Below are 23009 nucleotides of genomic sequence, written 5' to 3' on the forward strand. Positions count from 1 at the left end.
CAAAGCATGTTGCACTTTTTTGCACAGCTCTCAAAGCATTTACGAAGGAAGGTCAATCCTGCTTTCGTACGGAACATACAACCCGGTCCAAGCTGCACATGACATGGGCCATGGAGTTTTTGTACCTAAACTACTCCTGTGAACTGCGATGCCGCTAAGGTTAGACTTTAATGCGAAGTTCGTAAGCTTATGCGTCACATATGCTCTGTTAGGAAGCTGTGTATACTGTATGCTGAATATTGATGAGAACTATGTTTCATCAAAATAAAAATATGGAGAACCACGTATGATGTGTGAGTCTAGGCCTGGACCTAGAGAGCCTATTTCCCATTTGAGGAAGCTATGATTTGATGAGGTTCCTGTTTTAATATCAGCTAATCGCTCTGCATCAGTGATTGCCAGCCTGGGGCGACAAAATCCGGCCCTATGACATCATGGTATGAGACACGGAGACGGAACCGGTCCTCCGGTTCCCAATTCACCTTTGCGTGACACTCGGTTGGGTGTTGGACGGATGGAAAGGGTGGTACACAGTTGCATGCGATCTTGTGATGGGTGGAGGACGCCGTGACGTTATCATCCAGTCTCCCTGTCAGTCGTCGTTGGAACGGAGTCTAGAAAGTGCCGAAGAAGCTGGCACGTGGTGGGGCCGCCCGGTCTCTCTTTGCGGTGGAATTCGGGGCTCATTGACGGTCTCCCTTTCGGCTTTGGGAGCACCGTCGGTTCCGCCGGATCCAGCTCGTTTTTTCGTGGGTGGGGCCGCCATTCGGCATGCTGCGGACCTACGGTCAACAGGGAAAAGTGGGGGCTTTTCGCTTTGTTTGACGGCAAAATTAGTTGTCCTACTTGGACCGTGGTCTGGTAATCGATTACGCTGCATGCCCCAGGGCAAGCCTTGCACGGGATGGTGGATGGTATTATAAACTCCTCCTGCAAGAATATTAGAGTTCGTGGGTTTAATAGCGAGTCTGGATGTTCCAGGTGTCGTCAACAGTATACAATATAAATCAATGTTTGTTGAAATCTAGTTCCCAACTTGGACATATTGGACTGTAACCAACAAGATGCATACCAATTACATGATATGAGCTATTTTTATGTTGTTTTTTTCTGGAACGACATATGGTGCTATTATCATTATTTTCAAAAAGAGAAAGAGAAAAATAATAATATTACTATTGTTTGATGAAAAAAATAATCCAGGCTCGAGCCTGATTGGGCTGACCCAAATTATCAATTTAGGCCAAGAATAGTTCTGGCCTGAATCCGTTGGAAGTTTATTATTTCATAATATTGCTTTAAAAAAAATGAGCTAAATAAAAAATATGCTCTCTCCTATAATACAAGTAAATAATACATTATACATTATTCTCAATTAAATCCACTTTAATCTGTCCTTTACTTCCTCATTATTCTCTGTAAATAATAACATATAAAAACAAATTGATTCGAACTTACATTCGGGTCTTGTTTGGGCTCGGGCTCTGGCCGGGCAGCGATATGCCTGAATCCGGCTTGGAAAACAAATGCATTCCACATTGAAACCCAAACCCATTTTGAACTTTTTTGGACCTAGGCCGAAGCCCGGCTCGAGCCCATATCCAGCCCTAAGTGCTACCAATTATCGTAATAATGTGTACTGGCCCCAAATGATTATATACATGGCAGTGTAAAAAAAAAAAGTTGCAATAGTTTGCAAAGTATCCATTGCCTCTAGAATTTCTAAAATTGTTGGCTTGATAATTAAGGGACTTGGTCACGAGTTTGTGGTATTTAACAATTGAAGTGTTTATTCAATATTTAAATAGTAAATGTTGTCAAAACTTCAATCAGTACCTTACTGATTGAGCCTTGTCTTCCTAATGACACCATTTGCTTTGCAATTGAAGTTTCCTCGTTTTACTTTTGGATGGTGCATCCCAAAAATTCAGATGTGGATAATTGTAGTATAGGCGAGTCTCCCTCCCTTTCTTTCAAAAAGTACCAACTGTCTTAATCAATTGCTATTTTTTCAGTCGAATGGTATTTGAAATCTTGATGATTCAGATCGAAATTGCCTGATGCAGCTCAAATTTGTAAAGAATTATTATACATTGAATCAGGATGTATGTGGAAAGGCTTCAAATACCAAAGTTCCATCCCACAAAATTTGTCAAAAAATAATATCATTTTTATTATTTGAATGCTAAAGTCACCTTTCTTTATCGAGGTCCGAGATTTCTAAATGTGCCAATACCTCTGCCATATTTCAGATGGCACATCATACGGATTTCTTTATCCGTATTTCTTTGATGGCAAAATCTCATAAATTGTTACATGTTTCCTGAATTGCTATATTTGAGATGGCACATCATTCGGATAGTATATTCGGCTTCAAGACATTGAACCTTGACTAATAAATATTACAGTTCTTCGAGGAACAACTGCAACGGGTGAATTCATGTAACTTAGCATTTTTCAACAAACTATTCTAACCCTATTCTGATTCTATTCGGATACTCCCCTCTGCTGTTCTCGTTTTGTCCTTCACCTCTCTCTCTCTCTCTCTCTCTCTCTCTCTCTCGCTCGCTCTGTTCATCTGTCCACTTCTTTACTTCTCTGTAATGTACCAACTGTCGTGTAATTCAAAGATTTCTTTATCCTCCTTAATCCATAACAATTTATGAGATTTTGCTAAAAATAGTTGACCATGAGAAGTATAAAATACTCTATCAGTAATGTAACAAAATTCCTTTCATTATGATGATATAATTCCAGTAAAATCCATCTGCTAATCATAACTTGCCCGAATTGTCATGATATTAGAATTGAAAAATATTTTGAAATTTATAGAAAAAATTGCTCAAAAAAGAATTTAATATAAACCAAAGAACATTAATATGATAAGAATCTCCCAATACTTTCATTGCCGATTAAAACATGATGATGAGATGATATTCGAGGCTTGGCTATGATTTGCAGGTCAGCTGGGCCAGAATTTAACAAAATTAACTGGGCTTTCATATACGAATCCCGACCATACCAGGATGCGGAAAAAGGGCTAGGCTAGACTACTTGTGTACTGGCCTCCCATGTATCAACCTGGATTGGGTTTATTTCGCTCTTGCAATCAGAGTCTCATTAGATGAATCTGATGTGAATTTTGACAAGTTATACAGTTGAAGCCCCATATGGAGCTGTGAATGACAAATGGAACTGGCTGTCACTGCCGATTTGATGAACTTACATGGTTTTCTATTTTATTTGTTTTTTTTTTTTTTTGATGAAAAGTCCCATGCAGCCTTTTGCTGTGGACTGAACATAACTGGAGCAAGCTGGTCTCCATTGAAAAGTTAATTAGGAAGATAATTGGAGCCCTCATGCATATACATGAGACGATTCAACTCAAAACAATTCCATTGAAAAGATGATCTCTCTCATATACCTATTTTAAATTAATAAATTTGGAGAGCAATCTCGCAACTTGAAAAAATAGCAAGCCATGAGGAAAGCATGCTATGGCTAGTTGACCATGGCGGTTTCGCAAAATCGTATAACCTAAACTTGCCTGCGCCAAAGCAATGTCAATAACTAGTCATAATTTCTCATGTATTTAGTTACAACGGATGCTATGTTTCAAATTCGAGAATTACATATGGACACGGTGTTAGAGGTAGCAATTTACTCTACTCCATCAAGTACTTGACTCTAGTAGAATAGATAATGGTAAAACTCACATTAAATCCGAACTGAATTATATATAACTCTTTGTATATCCCCTCCCCAAGGCAAAAGTAAAAAAAATCATTTTGTATACAAAAAGAAAAAATCGTTTTTTCCTTGACCTGATCCATTTAACCCAGTCCACTTAACTCTACTTGTCTTGTCCTACCCCAAGACTTTACTTGTCTAGCCTCACCCCAAGGCAAGTATAAGATGGATATAGGTAATAATCTCTCTGTCCCATACCTGATTCATTGGCATCCCTATGTGGTGCTATTAGGGGGGTGGGGCCTCATAACCACTTTACCACCCCCTCCCCCCTTGACGAACCTCCCATTTAGCAATTTCTCCCTTGATTTATTTATTTATTTATTTATTTTGCTAAAAATAAATTTTCATACAATACGTGTACGAATATATCCAATAAAGTCAAAAAATATTAACTCACGGAGAGCCAGTGTACCCTGAATGTACCCCTTTAACACCTCCTCCTCATCCACCCAAAAAGTGTACCCTGAATAATAAGCCGCAAAGGCAGCCACCCAATCAGCTGCCTCATTAGCTTCTCGGAATACATGTTTGGCCTGTATAGCCATCCCAACCCCACACATCATCTCTATATCCCGAACCAAGGGGTGGTCTGTGCCCTCACCCTCTCCCTTGATTTATTGAACCCGATTACCTGAATATGGTCAGCACCAAGCATCCACTTCACAGACTCAAAGTCGTGTCCCAAGCATAACAAAGGAGTACTAATCGATACATGCGTATATGTAAAATATTTTGCATGTCTATCTATATGTATATGTGTATATTTTAAATTTGACACCATATATTAAGATACCCTTGCAAGCTTATATTTAGCAAAATGTGTGTATGATTATGGCTGAAGTTTGAAGTATGAGAGGAGGCACTGGGTCATTGGAACAAAAGCAAGCTCACAACTGGTTGTCGATTGAAGAAAACTTCTCCCCAAGAAACTTCATCTATATATCAATTATTGTATAAAGAAGTAGAATGTAAGTGGAACTCTAACTCTGCGTAAATCCCCTCCGGTGGCAAAAAAAATATAAATTGTATACAAAAGAAAACTCAATTTTTATAGATTTACTCATTCTAATCCGTCCAACCCACTTCGTTTAACTCTAACGGTTTTGTTCTACCGAGACTTTACCTACCCAGCCTCGCCCCTAGGTAAGTATGGAGTGGATAAGGGTAGTGGCTTACCTGGCCCATACCTGACTTGTTGGCATCCCTACATGGTGCTATAGCTCACTTAATTTATTGAACCCAATCATCTTCTCCTTGATTATCCAAACATGGTCGGTGACAAGCATCCGCATCACAGAAGCATAATAAAGGAATACTGATTGATACATCCGTACAAACTTACATATACACGTAAGCATATACATATATCATGTAAAGTATGCATGTCTATTTATATGCATATGTGCGCAATTTTATATTTGACCGGTGTATTAAGATACCCTTGCAAGCTTATAGTTAGCAAAATGTGTGTATTATTGCGGCTCAAGTTTGAAGTATGAGAACACATTGGGCCACTGGAACAAAAGGAAGCTGACACCTGCTTGTCGATTGAAGAAAACTTCTCCCAAGAAACTTCATCTAGATACCAATCACTGCATAAAAAAGTAGAATGGAAGTGAAACTATGAAACTAAACGTGATCCAGTTTCTTGAGGCGATTGCATGTCGTAACACATTAAATGGTTGAAGTAGTGAGCTGTGAAAGTGAGTTTTGTTCTTAGTTCCAACTTCATTATCCATGACCCTAGAGCATCATTGCTGTTTAAACTGTTCTTAAATGCTTTTGATTTGAAATTGTCTAGAATCCAACTCAACGACACCAAATTATTATTTTGTCCAGCACCCAGCACACATTTATGAGTAACGCTGCACCTAATTCCTGATCATTAAAAGTTTCCTCTCTCACGCCATATAAGGTAGCTAGTGCAATTCGAAGGAATTGATCTGATACATAAAGGAGATTGTTAAATATTATGTTACCAACCCAGCGTTACGGTCTCACAAAACCAATTTCCTCATCCAATCAATAGCCTCTAAATATTGCAGCAACTCAGTGGAGTAAATAGGTTTTTTGATTACATGATGCATCCAATATCTTCGGAGATGTTCGGTCGAAGTATTTCCTGTAATCAAAATTTGACATAGCAGAATTATTGTTTCTCGTCTGTGGGGTTAGATTTATGTAGCTTTGCAGTGCTGAATCCAAGAACTATGAAGCTCGACAATACTGATGATCAATCTCCGTTTTCCTCGTTGTTTCTTTGCTTGGGCAGCTCCTTTAATTAATATTTTTCTGAATTATTAATCCATTTTTATACATTTTAGAAGAAGGTTAACATCTTGATATCAATTTGTATAAGAGAAAGCTTACATCCAGAAACTCCATTTTTAAACTCATGTTGCATGCAGACCATATTTTTCCAGATCTAGTGTGCCTAAAATTCAAATTTAGATCAGGTTCTGTTGAACACTTGAACTCAACCCACTCAATCGGCAACCTGGGAATCCAACCAAAACCCATTTTTTATCTAGGATTCATTGGACTCCAACAAATCAGCTGACCCCATTAATGACCCATGTCCTCTACCATAATGCCATCCACCACTGTAGGTCATACCACGAAGAAATGAGAATATGATAAAAGCAGTTGGCACGCAGTCACGATCCACCGATGCCGATCCCGTGATGCCGATCCCGCTCCTTTTCGACACGCAGACAAAAAAAAATCTATTAATCTTTCAAGGAGTCCCTGGCCTTTTCCGAAGCACTCGACAGAACCCTTTGAGCAAAGCACCGATTAAAAGAAGCTTTTTTTTTTCACTGTATCTCATCCAATCAGCTGAACGAGAAGAAACACACAGCGAAGAACGCTTAACTTCAAATTTCGAACGTTATGATGCAGTTGGTGGCGGTTCAGCTGATCTCCACGTAGAATCCATTACTTCCGGACACGTCTCTTTCCTCTCTGTGGGGCCGACCATAACACACTAACAGAACCAACCACACTAGTGGGCCCCACCACCTTTCCTACCTCCTCCTCTCCCTTGGTAAGCCACTAAGCCCCCACATCGCATCTTGGGCCCAATACATTGGCCGAGAAGTCTGGCTGGTGTTTGCGACCCAGCAGCTAGGATAGCCCCTCTTCCCCCATCACGAATCTTGTAGCTGTCATTTCAATCACAACCGACCATCAACACATGATGCCACGGCTACTTCCGTGTCGTTATTACAAGTGTGCCGTGTCCAATCCTAGACAGCGGATCCTCCCTCTCATAAAAAAGTTAAGCTCACGTTAGACCTCGTTGCCTGCGCCCCGCCCTCTCCTTTCCCCCCACCGTCCCCAGTCGACGACCTCCGCCTCCTCTTCCTCCTCCAATCACGCCTTGTCCTTCTCTCTAGTCCGCTTTCTCTCCTCCCTTTTCTTGCTTTACTTCTCTCTCGCTTCACATCGCCCCACCAAAGCCGAAATGCCTCTCTTCTTTCTCCTCTCCCTCCCCCTCCTCCTCCTCTCCACCCCTCCCTCCCCCGATCCCTTCACCTCCGGTAAGCTCACCTTATTCTCATCGTCGCCGAAAACCGCGCATTCCTGTTCTGATGTCTGTTTCTTCTTTCTGTCGGGCTGCAGGTGTCTCCTACAACATCGACTGCGGTGGCGCCGCCAACTTCACCTCCGAGTTCGGCCGCCACTGGCTCGCCGACCGCTTCTTCTCCGCAGGCTCCCCGGCGGTGGTCGCCGAGCCCCACCGCTTCCCCCAGCCCCAGGAGTCCACCCTCCGCTTCTTTCCTCCCAACTCCGCCGGCAAGAAGAATTGCTACTCCGTCCCGGTCCCTCCCGGCCGCTACTACCTCCGCACTTTCACCGTCTACGACAACTACGACAGCAAGCTCCGCTCCCCCAGCTTCGACGTCTCCGTCGAGGGCACCCTCGTCTTCAGCTGGCGCTCCCCTTGGCCCGAGGTCGCCTCCCGCTCCGGCGCCTATGCCGACCTCATCGCCTCCGTCGCCGACGCCACCCTCGACGTCTGCTTCTACTCCATCGCCACCGACCCCCCCGTCGTCGCCTCCCTCGAGATTGCCGCCGTCGACCGCTACGCCTACGACGGCGCCGGCACCGGCACCGATCTCATCCTCGTCAACTACGGCCGCCTCTCCGCCGGCTCTGCCCTCTTCGGCCCGGGCTTCACCAACGACTCCGACGCCTTCTCCCGTATCTGGCAGTCCGACGCCGACTACCGGAACCGCAATGTCAAGATCAAGGCCCTGTCCGCTGGCGGGCACCGGATTCTCGGCACCAACCATCCGCCCAATTACTTCCCTGCTAAACTCTACGAGACCGCCGTCACCACCGTGTCCCCCGGTGCTGCTCTCGAGTACCTCCTGCCGGTCGACACGAGGCTCGACTACATGGTCTGGTTCCACTTCGCGGAGATTGATTCGGGGGTCGCGGCGGCTGGGCAGCGGGTGTTCGACATCTACATCGATGGGGAGAACGTGAGTCGGATCGATATATTCAAGCAGGTCGGGAGGTTCACTGCGTTCAAGTGGCAGTACATTGTGGAGAATTTGACAAGCTCGCCGCTCAGCGTGAAGCTTGAGCCGGTCGTGGGGAAGCCAATAATCTGTGGGCTGGAGAACTATGCGATGGTTCCATTGGATCTGGCTACTGTCCCAAGTCAAGGTAAATGGATCAGGTGACTGCTTTAGTTTGAAGGGAACTGATGACTTGAATTGGTGGTTTTGAATTTTTTTCCCCTTTTGTTTTGATATCGATAGTAACTGCAATGAGGGCGTTGAAGGAATCGCTTCGGATACCAGACAGAATGGGCTGGAATGGGGATCCTTGCGCTCCTTCCACCTGGGATGCTTGGGAGGGGGTCACTTGTCATCACAGCGAGGATGGATCGGCGCTCGTTGTTACCCAATTGTAAGTAACGCAATCTCTTTTTAATAGTTTCAGTTCATGCTCCTTGTTTTTTTCTGTCGTTTGGCAGTATTTGTTTGCTTCAAATCTCCAGGAATGTTAATTCTTTGGTATCGCTGGTATCACAACCATCCATCAAATGATTCTTTCTCTTGGATACATATGCGAAGCACTAGTATCTGTAACTGAAACAAAGAGGTCTAGCTGCCAATGGCTAAGCACTACCCGACCTTGCCCTGAAATAATTTTTTTAAGGTCTGGCGTGCATATCTTCACGAGCAAGCTGCATTGACCTTGGCTAGATTTAATCTTGCTGAAATTTTCTGACCCCAAGTCTTAAGCATGGTAGCTGCTATCAATATTATCAGCTGAAAATTATTCTCCATGTTTATAATCAGAGCAACATCTTAATTAGCTTCTGCACCTATCTGGATGGTATTGACAAGGTGCAAAATTCTGATGGGGCATTCAAACATTAGTAGTGGGGCTCTTTTAAGAAGAGTGTCCAAAAGGCATTAAATTCAAACAATAAAATAGTCTCTTCTCATAGCTCATTTGTACTTTTCTTGACTACTCCGTTGGCCAAATTTATAGCAATCGACTTGAGAAGTTAATCCAAAATATTGATTTCATTATAAGCTCTTGCAAAAGAGAGCCTATATGTCTTTTAATGCTTCAGTATTCATGTAAAAGGGCTTTGCCAATGACATGTCTTCCCACATCTCTCTAGATGATAGATTAAATTATTATTTCTTTTGGAGTTTGCCCAAATGAGAATGGAGTGGGATAAGTCTTTTGTTGAAACAATAAAATCTTCTCCAGAAGTCCATGGGCTGCTCTCTAAGATTCTTCAAATATCTTCGGTTATAGCAAAAAAAAAAAAAAAAACCCATTAGGCCTGAAAAAAATAAGAGCCCCTCCCTCTATTGTATGCCCCAAATAGTGTTAGTAAATTTTGCCAAGAATTCATGCCTGGTCTCACCGCTCCAATGTCCTCTAAAGTCCAATTGTATCGTGATTGCACCAAACCTTTTCTTTGTTGACTATGAATTGTTGCAGCTGTGTGCATATGTTGGCATTTCTGGATCCTTCCTATCATCTTGAAAAACTGCCATAAGATGGGACTTCCTTTCCTGCCACGTTTGACATCTTTAGGTAGTTTGTTGCTAATTGGCACTGCATGCTTGCAGATTCCCACATCATTGCCCATGGTATTCAGGCCAGTTTGGCTTGTGTAAAAGCAACTTCATCCACTGAGTCTACTTTTTCTGCCAGTATATTTCACAGGTGTTTTCTCTTTATTTCCAACATATGCTGGGAACAACTTGTAGTTTTACATTAAAGGCAACATTCTAAAAGTTCACCTGTCTGTTGCTGTACGCTGAAAGGCTTCCTTTGTAGGTCTATTGCTATTTGCTATGACTTTTATTAGGTTTTGTTCATCATATAAGCTACTAATACATTTTTTCCTAAAGTAAGTTCTACCTCTCAATACTATGTCAACTTGCAAGTGTCGCACCCTTTTAGCTCTAGTCATCAAATATTGGTATTTCTCCATTTATTAGTTTGTTTTTGATTTGCTTATTAAATTTGTCTTGTTGTTTCAATTTCTCACGACAACATATTCTCGAATTTGAAGCAAGAGATGTTGGAGAAAGCATACTTGGCTACTTATGGTATTTAATTAATGACCAGAATATGCATTGTGTGTTTCTCAGCTTGTATAGTTTTTCAAGCGGATTGTCTAGCATGACTTTTATTCATGGGTTCTATGGAGGTATCTTTTGGTAACATGCTTTAATTTTGTGTTTCTGGACTTTACAGGGATTTAGGGAGTCAAGGCTTGAAAGGTTATATTAGTGATCAAATAAGTCTTCTGACAAACTTGGTAAGCTTGTAAGTATCAAATTAATTTTTCTTCAACCTATCTGTGTTTGCTATTTTAACTTTCAAGGTTGATATTTCCTATTATATAATGTTGAAATTCATTCTTGGCCATAAGGTCGCATGATGTGATAGAACTTGGCATGCCTCTAATGTTGAAAGAAAAAGGGATGGCTCACTGATGCTAAGCTGTTTCTATATTGTATGGAATTGAAAACTAACATGAATTAAAAATTGAGACGCACATACAGATGCCCATTGAGTCTTTACTTTTACCGTCTTTGTGAATCTTACTTAACTAAAAGTTTAGTGGAAGCAGAACTAGTGAAATGCAGGCAAGTAGAGACTCATGTTCAAGTAGAATCAGGTAGGAAAGATCTATATAGCTGAGGCCACCCAATCCATGGCTTATCCTGTATGATGATTTACTTAGATGTCTATAATAGTAGAACTTACTATTTGAGGATGAACAAACTTTGTTCAGTTTTTTTTGCGTTTCCAGTTCTATCATACATGAATTTCAGCTTTTATAGAAGAACTTAAATACTATTCTCTGGTAGTCAGTGTGAGCAGTTACAGTTATAAATAATTCTACTAGGCCTTTTCTAGTTGTATCTATCTGTTCAGTTCTTTACACTTTGTTCCTTGTATAAATCATTTGATATGCTTTTACCAATTTGTTTCTTTTGCCCCAACCTAGTATCAATTATTGATTTGCTGAACTTCTATAAATTCCTAACTGATTCTTTATCAAAATTACCTCTTAAAGTCACTCTAGTATGGTGTTTAGCCGAGCTAAATATTTGAAATATGACTGTAGTTGTGGTACCATAGATTGTTGCTTATAATTTTTTTATATTATCTTATACTTATTGGTTGTTTGGCCAGCCATTATGCAAACAATGTTTATGCATGTATTGTTTCTATTGGACAGGAACTTAAGCTCTAATTCTTTGGGAGGAACTTTGCCGTCAGGTCTAGGTCAAGGATCTCTCAGAAAATTGTAAGTACATATTTGCTTTTTTATTTACAAGTTAAAAAATTGCTCTTTTTTCTTTTCCTCTCATGTATATTGCAATTTCTTCTTGCCAAATGTTTCTTTAGAGTAGCTCCTTTATGTTATTATTAGAATATTGGTTGTTGTTTGTGATGTTTATTCACTCAGCTTTGGCACGGAAAAATTTTTTTTCTACAACAACTACCTGCCTCTCCCTGTAGAGATGAACTTAATATATCAGTTTGATATTTTCGTTTTGTAGGTATAAGTGATTGGTGTTGAGTGTAGACTCAGTCTTCTTTTAATTTTTCATTTGGTACACAAAGTACCTTAATAATATTTATGGTCTGGTGATGTACATATGAAACACATCATGGTATTGAGCGCATATTTAATGCTAGTCATCAACATGGTGCAATATGAAACTCAACTAGTATTCTGTTTTCATTGTGACAATCTTGCCGGATAGAGGTTGAAACAAACTGGACTCAAGCATGCCGGGCTTAGCTTGAGCTCATAGCAAGCCAGGGGTACACAGCTTGAGCTCGACTCATTCATAAATCGACCTAGCTCGAGCTTGGTTCTCTAGCTTATTACATTTGCTTGAAGGGATGGCCAATGAGCTCGGCTTGCTGGCTTGTTAGATCAGACAGAGGTGAGTCCTGGAAATACCATAATCATCAACATAGATGACAACCCAGCCTCACCTTAAATGTTGTTGTTAACCTCCATTTGGTCACCATTGTTGTCTTTCCCAAGGAGAAGAATGAAGGGTGGGAAAGTTGAGACCACCTTTGAGGCTTGAGTGATTGGGGCTGCGGACGAGCTATTAAGATTTGAAGAGGATGGTGAGATTAGAATTGGGAGGAGGGTGGTGGGGTTAGGCTTCTAGGGATCAGGAAACAAAAGGGTAAGAAGAGAAGGAAGAGGAGAGGTGTCATAACCGATCAAGAAAGATAGTGGTTTAGGGAATTAAGATTCAGGTCATCAATGGGTCAAAAAAGTAGTTTTTTTCCCTCAATTTGGGCCATTAGATCTTGTTCTAACAGCTAGAATGGTTATCTATAGGTATGGAGCCATCAGGTTAAGATCTAAAATAATGTAAATCTTTATTATAAACATTAATATTAATAATTCTAAAATCTGTTTATTGTGGTAATAAAAAGTAATATATTACATTATTTATATATTTATTTTATATGTTTCAAGCTATTTTGAGCTGCATATAGGTGAGCTGGGCATAGCTCATATTCGGCTTTTCTACTAGCTGAGCGAGCCAAAATCCAGCTAAATTTTGATTTAAATGTGAGCTGCTTACGAACATCTCATTTGTTTAGAAGCCCTCCTGCTGGATAGGCAGGTCAAAGATGCTTTATATTCCCATTCAAATGTATTAATAATGCCATATGTATTTATCTATACGTTTATGCATTTACCCACTCTTATCAGATATTATACTCTTTGTTGCTGCTGCATGATATTTTACTGATTTTGGCTTATATAATCTTTGATATGTTCTGATCTGTCAACCAGTTTTTTACCCTTTCAACAGTATATAACAATTACCAATTCTAACATCACTGCTTTAACCTCCACTGTAATTACCGATTCAACATCGACATAGAGGATGATGACATCATGCAAGAACAAAAATTAATGATTTCCTTTCTATGAAACTTACAGAGAGTTATTGCCCTGATTAGAAATCTTATCTTATACACATGACTGATGTAACATTATACAATATCAAAGAAAAACTGCGAAGCCTGAACTAACCTTGAACATCTAAGAATGAAAAATTGCTTTGTCAAGGAAAAGCTGAAGATTTTAAAATCAGGAAGCTCAAATTTCCTTATGTTAAAGAAATTAGGCAAAAACTTTAACAAACCTTTTATGGAAAATTGTGGGGGACCATGTATGGGACTGTTTAACAGAGCATAACTTGTTCATGTGTCCCATTCTTGGTAGAATCAGTATTATCACCCAGATATCCTCTAAATTGACAAAAGACGCAAGTCATAAAAAGTTGGTTACTATAACAACCTAGGACCTCATCCAAAAAAGTTAACTGAAATGTATTATGTGGAGTCTTTGGCCTTGAATAAGTACCCCAAATTTATCTATTGCATAACCGATGTGGAATTAAATATATGCCTGCATGGATCCTCATATACTCCCCCCATTTAAGCCCTATTGTCTTCGCTAAGCTAAGAATATCACAAATCTAGTCACAAACACCATGATCAACCTATAGTCAATCTAAATGGGTCCATACTGCCGTGTCCTCTAGTCCACATGGCCACGGGCTAGGTCCGCTCTGATACCATTTATAACAACCTAGGACCTCACCCAAAAAAGTCGGCTGGTAAGTGTTATTTAGATTTTTTGGCTTTGTATAAGTATCCAAGATCTGCCCATTGTATAATTGATGTGAGACTAAACACATGTCCGTACGGGTCATCACAGACAACATTGTTGGTCGTTGGTTATAACGATAGAAAATGGAAAATAAGGGCTCCCATATGGTTTGCTTACTGTTAAACTTACATGGTGCCATAGGGTTGTAAAAAGCATTGCCTTTTGAGTTATGAGTTAGAGAGTGGATCGTCATCGATGAGGCCATGCCGTCTTTAGGACATAAGGTTAAATTATAAGTACATTGTCTATGCTGCTATTTCTAGAGCTGGATAACACCTAGCTTCCTCTAATACACTGACTTCAGCTAGAACTAGTATAGCCTTAGCTCATGCCAAATGAAGAGGATTGATTAACAATCTGCTTGTTGAAGAGAAGAAAGACTAAATGTTTTTGAGCGGAGATAAACATGACCAGGTGTAAAGTAATCAAGTCCAGCCTGTGTTGGAAGGGCCAGGTGATTTAGCAAAAAGACCATCTGTTGCATGATATAACGTATGAAATTCATATATAGGATGGTAAAAACAAGATTGATGTGTATATATCAACTTGAGTTTAAGGTCTGTACTCAACATCAGCGTATAAGATAACATCAAAACCTATGTGGGTCTAGAAGACTTTATACCAGAGGCCCTGGAGTCGAGTATGAGACATACTTAATGTTGTTTATTAGTTTATTTTCTGTTTGAGACTTATTTTGTGTCACTAATTTGCCATTCTTCATTAATTTTTGAGCTTAAATGTAAAGTCTTGAGGGATCTTAACACATTATATATTCTGTAAGGGACTTCTTTTGCAAAATATGTAATCAAGCAGCTTAATTTAACCTAGTTTCTTCCCTTTTCACTGGTGCTGGAGGTGCAAGGTGTGCATCTGAGTTCAGGAGAGTGATTATTCCATAACCTCATTAATATCTATCCTTCTATCTTCTTCTCTCTTCTTTCTTTCCATTGTTATCTTCTCTCCTTTTCTTGTGCTTCTTCTTTTTTCCCTTAACCCTACACAACAGAAATCCTAGATTAAGAGACTGCAAAAGCTAACACTTGTGGCCGCCAATACCTACCTGCTGGCTCCCTTATTGGATTGGTGAGGCTTTCTTCAGCAGCTGTCTGTTTTGGTTGCTGTTCCTAAAAGCAGCAACTTTTTAAGGAGCTATCTCAATGTGGAACAACTTAATTGAATCTTCAAAATTCTGCTGTTATGTTGCTCAAAACACGAACAAATACCAGCCCTTTTCTCACAAGAAAGTCTGGATTGATCTGAAATCTCGGATTGGAAAACTGCTTCATTGTCCTTAGCTTCTTGAGATTATTTTTTTGAACTCTTTGTGATTCTTGAGGCAGAGTCCTATGCACTTTGACTTCGGTGAGTTTTCAACTCATTGGTGTTTACTATGTGCATCAGACTGCAAAAGGAGCATAAAGACTACTCTGAAAGCGATTTGCAATGATTTCTCTTCAATTGAACTTCAATGAACTGCCACTGAGCCTTCTTAGAATCTCTTAGGTCCTCTTAAACAATGCACTTGAAGATTTGCTGCTTAATTGGCTGAAATTTCTTGTGATTATATATCGGCGCCTAGACTTTATAGATCTGAATGTGTGCTTTTATGAATTTGCACGTGTACTAGTTCCAACCTGCATTCTTGCATCTGTTGCTTTCCCATTACTATGTTTCATTATTGTGCTTGTGCTTGCATATTATGTCGTTCCCTAGGTCTGTCCTGCATCAGACAGTATGTAATCAAAGAAAAGTTCATATGCCTGAGACATTTACCTTTTGAGTCAGTTGCTTTATTGCTAGTAAATATTTCATTCTTTGGATTCAGTAGATCATTGACAATGTTTTGAGGGATTAGGCTGCATCGGCTAACAAATTGAGAAGATTTTTTACCAGGAAGATAAGCGGCAATATTGGAAATAATTTGTTGGACCAAAAAAAAGCAAGTTGACCCATAGCATCAAGGTAGACTTTAGAGTGGTACAGAATTATAGGCTCAATGAGTTGTCATTTAAATGTGTAGGAGCCTTTTTTAAACGGAGCCTATTCATGGCAGTCATCTTGTGTGAACACAATTAAGATTAGTTGAAGTGCAAAAGTACACACAAATGGGATGAGTATCTTATGCTTTGAGGGATTTTGGTCTTTTCTGCTTGTTCTTTGTTGGAAGAGGGGAGATTTTGTTTAACGAAAAAGAATAAACAGTAGCTGTCTGAACATATTTAGTTGAGGAGAACATTGGATTTGCAAAATCCTAGAATCTAAAGCTAATATTAAAAAATGAAGCAATTGTTGAGGGAGGTAATTCTGTTTAAAAGATGCTATGACACACCTGCAAGCTTTTTGTGATATTGTTAGCATGCATGAAATCGTCTGATACTGACTGCAGCTGTTATTCTGAGCTCAAGGTTTTAAGTACCGATCCATACTTTTTGGTTGGGGTTGTACCATATTAGATGCTGGTATGGTAACAGAGGCTTGGTATGTCACCATATCAACACATGGTATGGGTGTTGTGCTGACTCCATTAGTGTACCATGTATTGGTTGGGGGGGGGGTGCTATATGGCTGTATGAGCAGTTTATATGAAGAAATTAGGAAATGATGGTAAAAGAAAAGAAAGATAAAACTATGAAATAAATTAAAAGTTATAATAATAGAAGAATAGATTAAAAAACTTACGAGGTGAAGAAAAAAGAGAATAACTTGTGATGTTATTAGATGTCTGAGTAATGAGATGCTGAGGACAGAAATAATCATTATATGCCAAAAGGATCAAAGAAAAAAGGAAGACTAGAAAAAATGTCTTGACCGTTCATAAGATTTTTTTTTTTTTTTTTGTTTATTTGAATGCATTGACTTGAAAGACTATTTTCCTGCCACTACAAATGTCTAAAAAATGCCTCCAGCAATTATGTGATGTTATTTTGAAGTTTATAAAGCTGCTAGATGTTCTTGATGTTAAAAAATGAAAGCTTTTGTTTCTGCTGAAAATTAATCATCAAGCCATCTCAAGTTAACTGTTTTCATCTTATACTTATTAATCCATTTTGTTTTTCTTTGGTATGTTCAGGGATTTGTCATCCAATTTGTTTTCTGAGAGTATTCCAGATGGCTTAGGCTCATCCAGTTTGCAGCTTGTGTAAGTAGATTCATTTGTTATGTAGCAGCCTTTCGGCTGTTTATTCACTATGGTGGTTATAGGGTTTTTTTGAAGAATAGAAATTTCTTAGTCCTCGTTGATAGCTTGCCAATATATAGTTGTTCATGGAAATGTAACCATTGGAATTCATTATCATATCTTCAAATTCAAATTATCAGTTATTTTGGTATTCAACTCCGTAGCTTAGCTATCATGTGGTATTACACATAGGTTAAGCTAGAGAATTCTCATAGGCAATAATAAACAGGCAGTAATTTTGTTATTAAATGAAAATTTCAGGTAAGTATGATTCGTATGCTGGTTTTGCTTCAGCTTTGATCATCATCATTCTTAATATTTGCTCTACTCTGGGTGCTAAATCATCGAATTCTAGCTTTATCTGTTCATGTTCTTCATGAAATTGTTTGCTTATCCGATTTGGTTTCTTGAGTGCCGGTTCTTTTTTGTTCTTTTAGAGAAAAAATGTTACCCTTTATAAAATATGATTCAAAGATAAAATAGGCTACCCCTTTATACAATATGTTTGAATGCTAGCGAACAACTATAAATAACACCTCTTTGTATATGTATGAAGAAAAACCATGAAATACATATCTTAATATGCCTCCAAAATAATTTGTCCATGAGAATGAAGCTTCTTGTATTTGATGTGATATTGAGAAAGCAAGATAGGGAACATGCTAGTGGAATTCTTGCAGTGGGAAGATGAGATCACTTGCTAGCAATAAGCTCATTAAAAATGTAATGGTTATTGTACACTATTGTTAGCACCAAAGTATCTCCAACGCCTCATCAATTTGTCATCATAAATTAAAATTTTGAAGTACAATGACTAAGCAGGTACAGTTGACAACTTTAAACACGATTGCTCCTACAACTTCTCATTAGTTCTTTTCTGGGGACCACTGCATTCTGATTCTTACAATCACCATATCCGGCTGATGAAACTCCTGGTACTTGCTGTGAGACATTAGCAAAAGACTTGCAAAGTTCATTGCTAATATATAATTTTCTTTGAATTTCTGTATGCAAGTTGAGACTGTGATGATCAAGGGATTCAGGAATTTCACAATGCCTAGATTAAGGAGATAAAAGAATATGGTCAACGGGTTTAGCAACTAAGACTGTATAACCTGGTGCTCAAATAATAAGACCAGCCAAGTTGAGATTCAAATGATATGCAAATTGAAGAGACATTAATTTAGGAAATCTAGTTTTGAATTCAGAATATAGTTCTTTGTGGTCAGACATTAATGTGTGTGATTTTTAATATTCATTTACACTATGATCTTGAGACTTCTATAAGGTAGTGCATAAATTATTAGAATATGAACTTCTTAAAAATACCATTGCTGAATATAATCTCTTTTTATTTGCAGAAATTATAGTTATATTTGTTTTGTGTTGCAGTCTACTAAACAACAACCAATTGGAAGGACAGGTTCCTGAAAAACTCTACTCAATCGGTGTACATGGTGGAGTAATAGAGTAAGCTACCGTCAAATGCATTATTACATATTTCGAGTTGTTCTTGCAAAAGTATTTCTTGCTTATAACTTGATGGATATTTGTTATTTACTTTCTCTAGTAAGAAGTTGTAGAAACTTGGTTATATTCCTGGTACTATAAGATAGTATCTAATTTAGTTTAAATATTTAAAGAACTGCTCTCTTTTTTTTGTAAATTTGGGTCCAGTCGCTCGAGTATATTATTGTAAACTGACAAAACTATAACTGATTTTAAAACAAAAAAATGTTTCCATGGTGACATTGATCTAACAACAATGTCACTAATATTGTAAATCAATCATAGTTGCCCCAAAGTTTGGGGGCTTTTTCCTCCCTTTCACTAACAGCAGCTGTTAAAATGGGGGAAAAAGTGAGAGAGCTTCATTTTATTAGAGCGTTGCTAATTAAATCCTAAGCCTTCCAAACCTTCTCATGCATTTTAACTTTATTTGCTGGGGTCTTAACAATTGTTTATTTGGTATTGGAGACCATGTTTAAAGTTTGAGAAGCTAGAGTAAAACCCGCTTATGGAAATGGCAACCTAATGGGCCAAGAGTTTTTGTGGAATTTCTGTAGTGGGATTAGAGCTTGGTTACCAGAATTGAGGGTTGTGCAGTAGTACAGAAGTGCTTTTAAAATAAAATGTGTGCATGAGAGAGAGAGAGAGAGAGAGAGAGAGAGAGAGAGAGAGAGAGAGAGAGACCAGGAAGTTGGTGCAAGATGATGATTTTCAGTAGAGTTTCCTCAGTAAATCCAGTGTCCTGGCTAGATGATTCTGAGTTCTAAGCGATAAGTGTACAGTTGATAGTCATTGCATCGAAACACATAAAGAGCCATCGCTGACTGGATTGCCCAGGACATGTATCAGGATGGGGCTTTATTCCTAAAATACGCATAGAATCTTGACAAAGTGCAAGTTCTGCCTTCTGCTGTGTTCTTCAAACAAATCCCATCTGTCCATGAAGGAGCTATGCCTGGATTATGGATCCTTCCAATCAAATACACACACACACCCAGATATATGCGTTTATATGTGTATATGTATTCACATACTTAGTTCGGATTTTTCTGCTCATGTAACATCAATACACAAGCGAGTGAAGACTTTGCCAGCATGCATATAATTTGCTTTTCTTTGTGCATTTTTTCCTTTCATAATTTCGTATATTTCCAGTCTCTCAGGTAACAAAGGCCTGTGTGGTGTACCTACTCTACCTGCTTGTCCTTTCTTTTGGGAAAAAGGTGGTTTGTCGATGGCTGGCAAAATTGCAGTTGGTGTTTCATGTGGTATTGTTGTCGTTGTGCTACTCCTAATGAGTTACATATGCTGCATTAGAAGGGGAAGCAATGACTATGATTTTGAGCTTCCTCAAGATTTAATCTGTGAGTATAATATCTTGAATGATGTTCTTCCATTTTTCTTGCTTTATCCTTGCTTTGCTTTGAGATATAAGTTATCACGTCTATCATATAACTTACTCTGTTGCATTAATAATTCATGACTTGACAAGATCTTTGCTCCAAGTTGATCTAGGATTTAGCAGTAGAGAAGATAATAATTTAGATAGGTTTGTTTCCTTAATGCATTCTTCAAAATAGGCAGCCTTTCTTGGACAGATTATTTTAATTGAATTAATCTGGTTAGCATATGTGCCTATTCACATTAGATTTCTTGCAATATAAGTAGGTCAAATTATAAATATCTGAATTTTGTGATGTGTTTTACCTTTCCTAATATTTGCACGTGTCTGGCTCTTTCTCAGCAATTGCATCAAAAAGAAATCGATACCAGAGGCAGAAGTCATTGATGCTTCTTGAGATGGAGACTCAAAATTCTAATGGATTCCCAAATACTCTGAATCCTATCAGCAACCTTTCAAAATGAAGATGCTCAACCAACTTTTTTTGCTTTTTCTTTCAATTATAAGAGGTTTAATCAGATGGCTTTCATCTTTCCCAAATGGAGCATCCAATGGCAGCAGCATGGAATTGATTGGTTCAAAGTGACCAACGTCCTCCTTTAACAGGATGCTCGCAGTTGATGTACGAGACGACCACATTCTGGGCATTCCAGTATGGCAAAAAAAATTCTGTTAGAAAAACTGGCATAGGTTGTAGGATGAAGCATGTGTATTCATAACATGTATCTTTCAGAGAAAGAAGCCAAATTTTGTTATTGTTGTGTACATTAATCCAATTCTCTCGATATGGCCAAGATGAAGACGTTGCTGGATGAAGTCCTCTATTTAGCAAATGCAACCTTTGGATATAACGTGTAATGAGCATGAGGACTTTCTGATATACTGTAGAATGAAGAATTTTCATAATAAAGACTGTTTGAATTATCATTATTTGTTGTAATCACATTCTGCCTTGGGAAGCTTACTGGTTGGTTGTCCTTAAACCTGAAAGTTTCCCAATATTTTTTACTGTCTATATTCTCACATTATGTATATATATATTTCTTCTTCTTCTTTCAATTGCTAGATTGAAAGTCATTTCTTGTTGAGATCTACAAAAGGGTTGCAAAAATAACTTGTTTGTCAAAAACTATTAGTGTCCCCTGCAAGTGTTTTCGGCTCGATCAGCTCTGGAGCTGTCATACGCATATGGGCTGCAATAGAAATAGTATTGCACGCAAGTAGGAAATACAACCAGTAGAATTACCTAAAGGAGTGTAGAAATAGATGGGTGGGGGTTCGTGAAAAATGTATTTGGTTTCAAATAGGATTTGCATTGCATTGCCACTTCCCAGGCATATTAGTCAGAAGTCATGAAACAAATTACTTCGTCACTATTTATATGGCCCGCTACGAAGGTGTTAAATATATTTAGTAACCTAGGGAGGGGCTAAACTTAAAATTTTCAGAGCGGAGGACTCACGTCGATATTTCAGGGAAACGTCAAGGCTATTATAGTCATAACAAAGTTCATATTCCATCAAAACCCTAGCCCTCCTTTTACCTCATCTCCCTTTATATAAGGGATCCTTTCCGCCGTTCTCCAAGAAAGAAACCTTAGGTCAGCCGAGCCGCCGGAGAGAAGAAGGGACGATGAAGTACAACCCGAGAGTTACGAGCTCCCGGCGCAAGTGCCGGAAGGCGCACTTCACGGCACCGTCGAGCGTCCGGCGGGTGCTGATGAGCGCGCCGCTCTCGTCGGACCTCCGCAACAAGTACAACGTCCGCTCCGTCCCTGTCCGCAAGGACGACGAGGTCCAGGTCGTGCGCGGCACCTACAAGGGCCGCGAGGGCAAGGTCGTGCAGGTGTACCGCAAGAAGTGGGTGATCCACGTCGAGCGCATAACCAGAGAGAAGGTGAACGGCGCCACCGTCAACGTTGGCATCAACCCCTCCAAGGTCATCGTCACCAAGCTTAAGCTCGACAAGGACCGCAAGGCCCTCCTCGACAGAAAGGCCCGCGGCCGCGCCGCCGACAAGGCCAAGGGCAAGTTCTCCGCCGACGAGGTCGCCGCCGCCGCCGCCCCCTCCCTCCAAGAGGTCGACTGATCATCCGATCGTCCTATTCGTCAGAGTAATAGATCTATCAGATCTCGTTCTTTATCTGCTTGCCTGGTTATCAGCTGTTAGGGTTTTTTCTTTTCTTATTAGTGTTGAGAGATTTTGGCTCTGAGATGGGAAAAGTTAATGTTGCGAACTCTATGTTATTTCTGCTATATCATATGTTGATTTAAGACGATATTTTTCTTATTCGTCAGGTCCTATTCGGATTTGGATTATATGGTTTTGATCTGCATCCTTCTATGCCTCAATCACATACATGGGTTATTATATTTGTTGTGTTTGCTTTTATATGCTGTCTGTTGGGAGATTTGAGTTTTATCCCGCTTTGATCTAGAAACCTCATATTTTGATGCATTAGAGATGAGATTGTGGTTTAGGGATTCCACGAATATGAAGTTTGATAGAAAGATAATTGGTGATGTCGGACAACGAATATGCTTGTATCGTACTAGTCCTAAAATTGGCCTGATGAGATTACTTTGCTGGTTTCTATTTTGTGTTTGAGGTTAATTCTGTCATGCAATTTTTCTTTTTGGATCTTCTTTGTGGAAGAGGAAATTGAAATATGTATGAAAATGACAGGATGCAAGTTTTAATTCTACTTATTTTGATAAATTTTACTTTGAGAACTAGTTTGTGCATAATTAAAATACCAGCGATTCCTCTTTGAGTTGCTGTCTCTAGGTTCTATAACTATTTTTAACCAGGAATATATGTTATTAGCAATCAATGTTCATTCACATGGACCAATCTATCAGGACTGTTATGAAACTAGTGGTATTATCATATGAAGCCAGGTATATAAGAAGGGAACAAGAAGTCAGGCTGCAGTTAATGTCCTCAGC

At 39.2% G+C, this 23009-nt stretch overlaps 2 protein-coding genes across 2 annotated transcripts; both read left to right on the forward strand.

Moving 5' to 3' along the window:
- The first annotated feature begins 7069 nt into the window (after positions 1–7069).
- LOC103701917 (receptor-like protein 4) lies at positions 7070–20991 on the forward strand. The gene is made up of 9 exons (XM_008784135.4): positions 7070–7295; positions 7378–8430; positions 8526–8676; positions 10498–10569; positions 11492–11560; positions 17043–17111; positions 18543–18620; positions 19815–20023; positions 20404–20991. Exons 1-9 carry the CDS (start codon positions 7220–7222, stop codon positions 20523–20525), a joined length of 1899 nt encoding a protein of 632 aa, XP_008782357.3. The 5' UTR covers positions 7070–7219; the 3' UTR covers positions 20526–20991.
- Positions 20992–21617: 626 nt separating this feature from the next.
- On the forward strand, positions 21618–22431 carry LOC103701866 (60S ribosomal protein L26-1-like). The gene has a single exon (XM_008784078.4). It carries the CDS (start codon positions 21694–21696, stop codon positions 22147–22149), a length of 456 nt encoding a protein of 151 aa, XP_008782300.1. The 5' UTR covers positions 21618–21693; the 3' UTR covers positions 22150–22431.
- The last annotated feature ends 578 nt before the right edge of the window (positions 22432–23009 follow it).

Source organism: Phoenix dactylifera, chromosome 9 (genome assembly GCF_009389715.1).
Source record: "Phoenix dactylifera cultivar Barhee BC4 chromosome 9, palm_55x_up_171113_PBpolish2nd_filt_p, whole genome shotgun sequence".
In the NCBI taxonomy this organism is placed as follows: Eukaryota; Viridiplantae; Streptophyta; class Magnoliopsida; order Arecales; family Arecaceae; genus Phoenix; species Phoenix dactylifera.

Coding starts and splice junctions, on each gene's coding strand:
- LOC103701917 (XM_008784135.4), top strand. CDS start 7,220: ATGCCTCTCTTCTTTCTCCTCTCCCTCCCCCTCCTCCTCCTCTCCACC. Junction 11,561..17,042: donor CAAGGATCTCTCAGAAAATT/GTAAGTACATAT, acceptor TGGTATGTTCAG/GGATTTGTCATCCAATTTGT. Junction 17,112..18,542: donor TCATCCAGTTTGCAGCTTGT/GTAAGTAGATTC, acceptor TTTGTGTTGCAG/TCTACTAAACAACAACCAAT.
- LOC103701866 (XM_008784078.4), top strand. CDS start 21,694: ATGAAGTACAACCCGAGAGTTACGAGCTCCCGGCGCAAGTGCCGGAAG.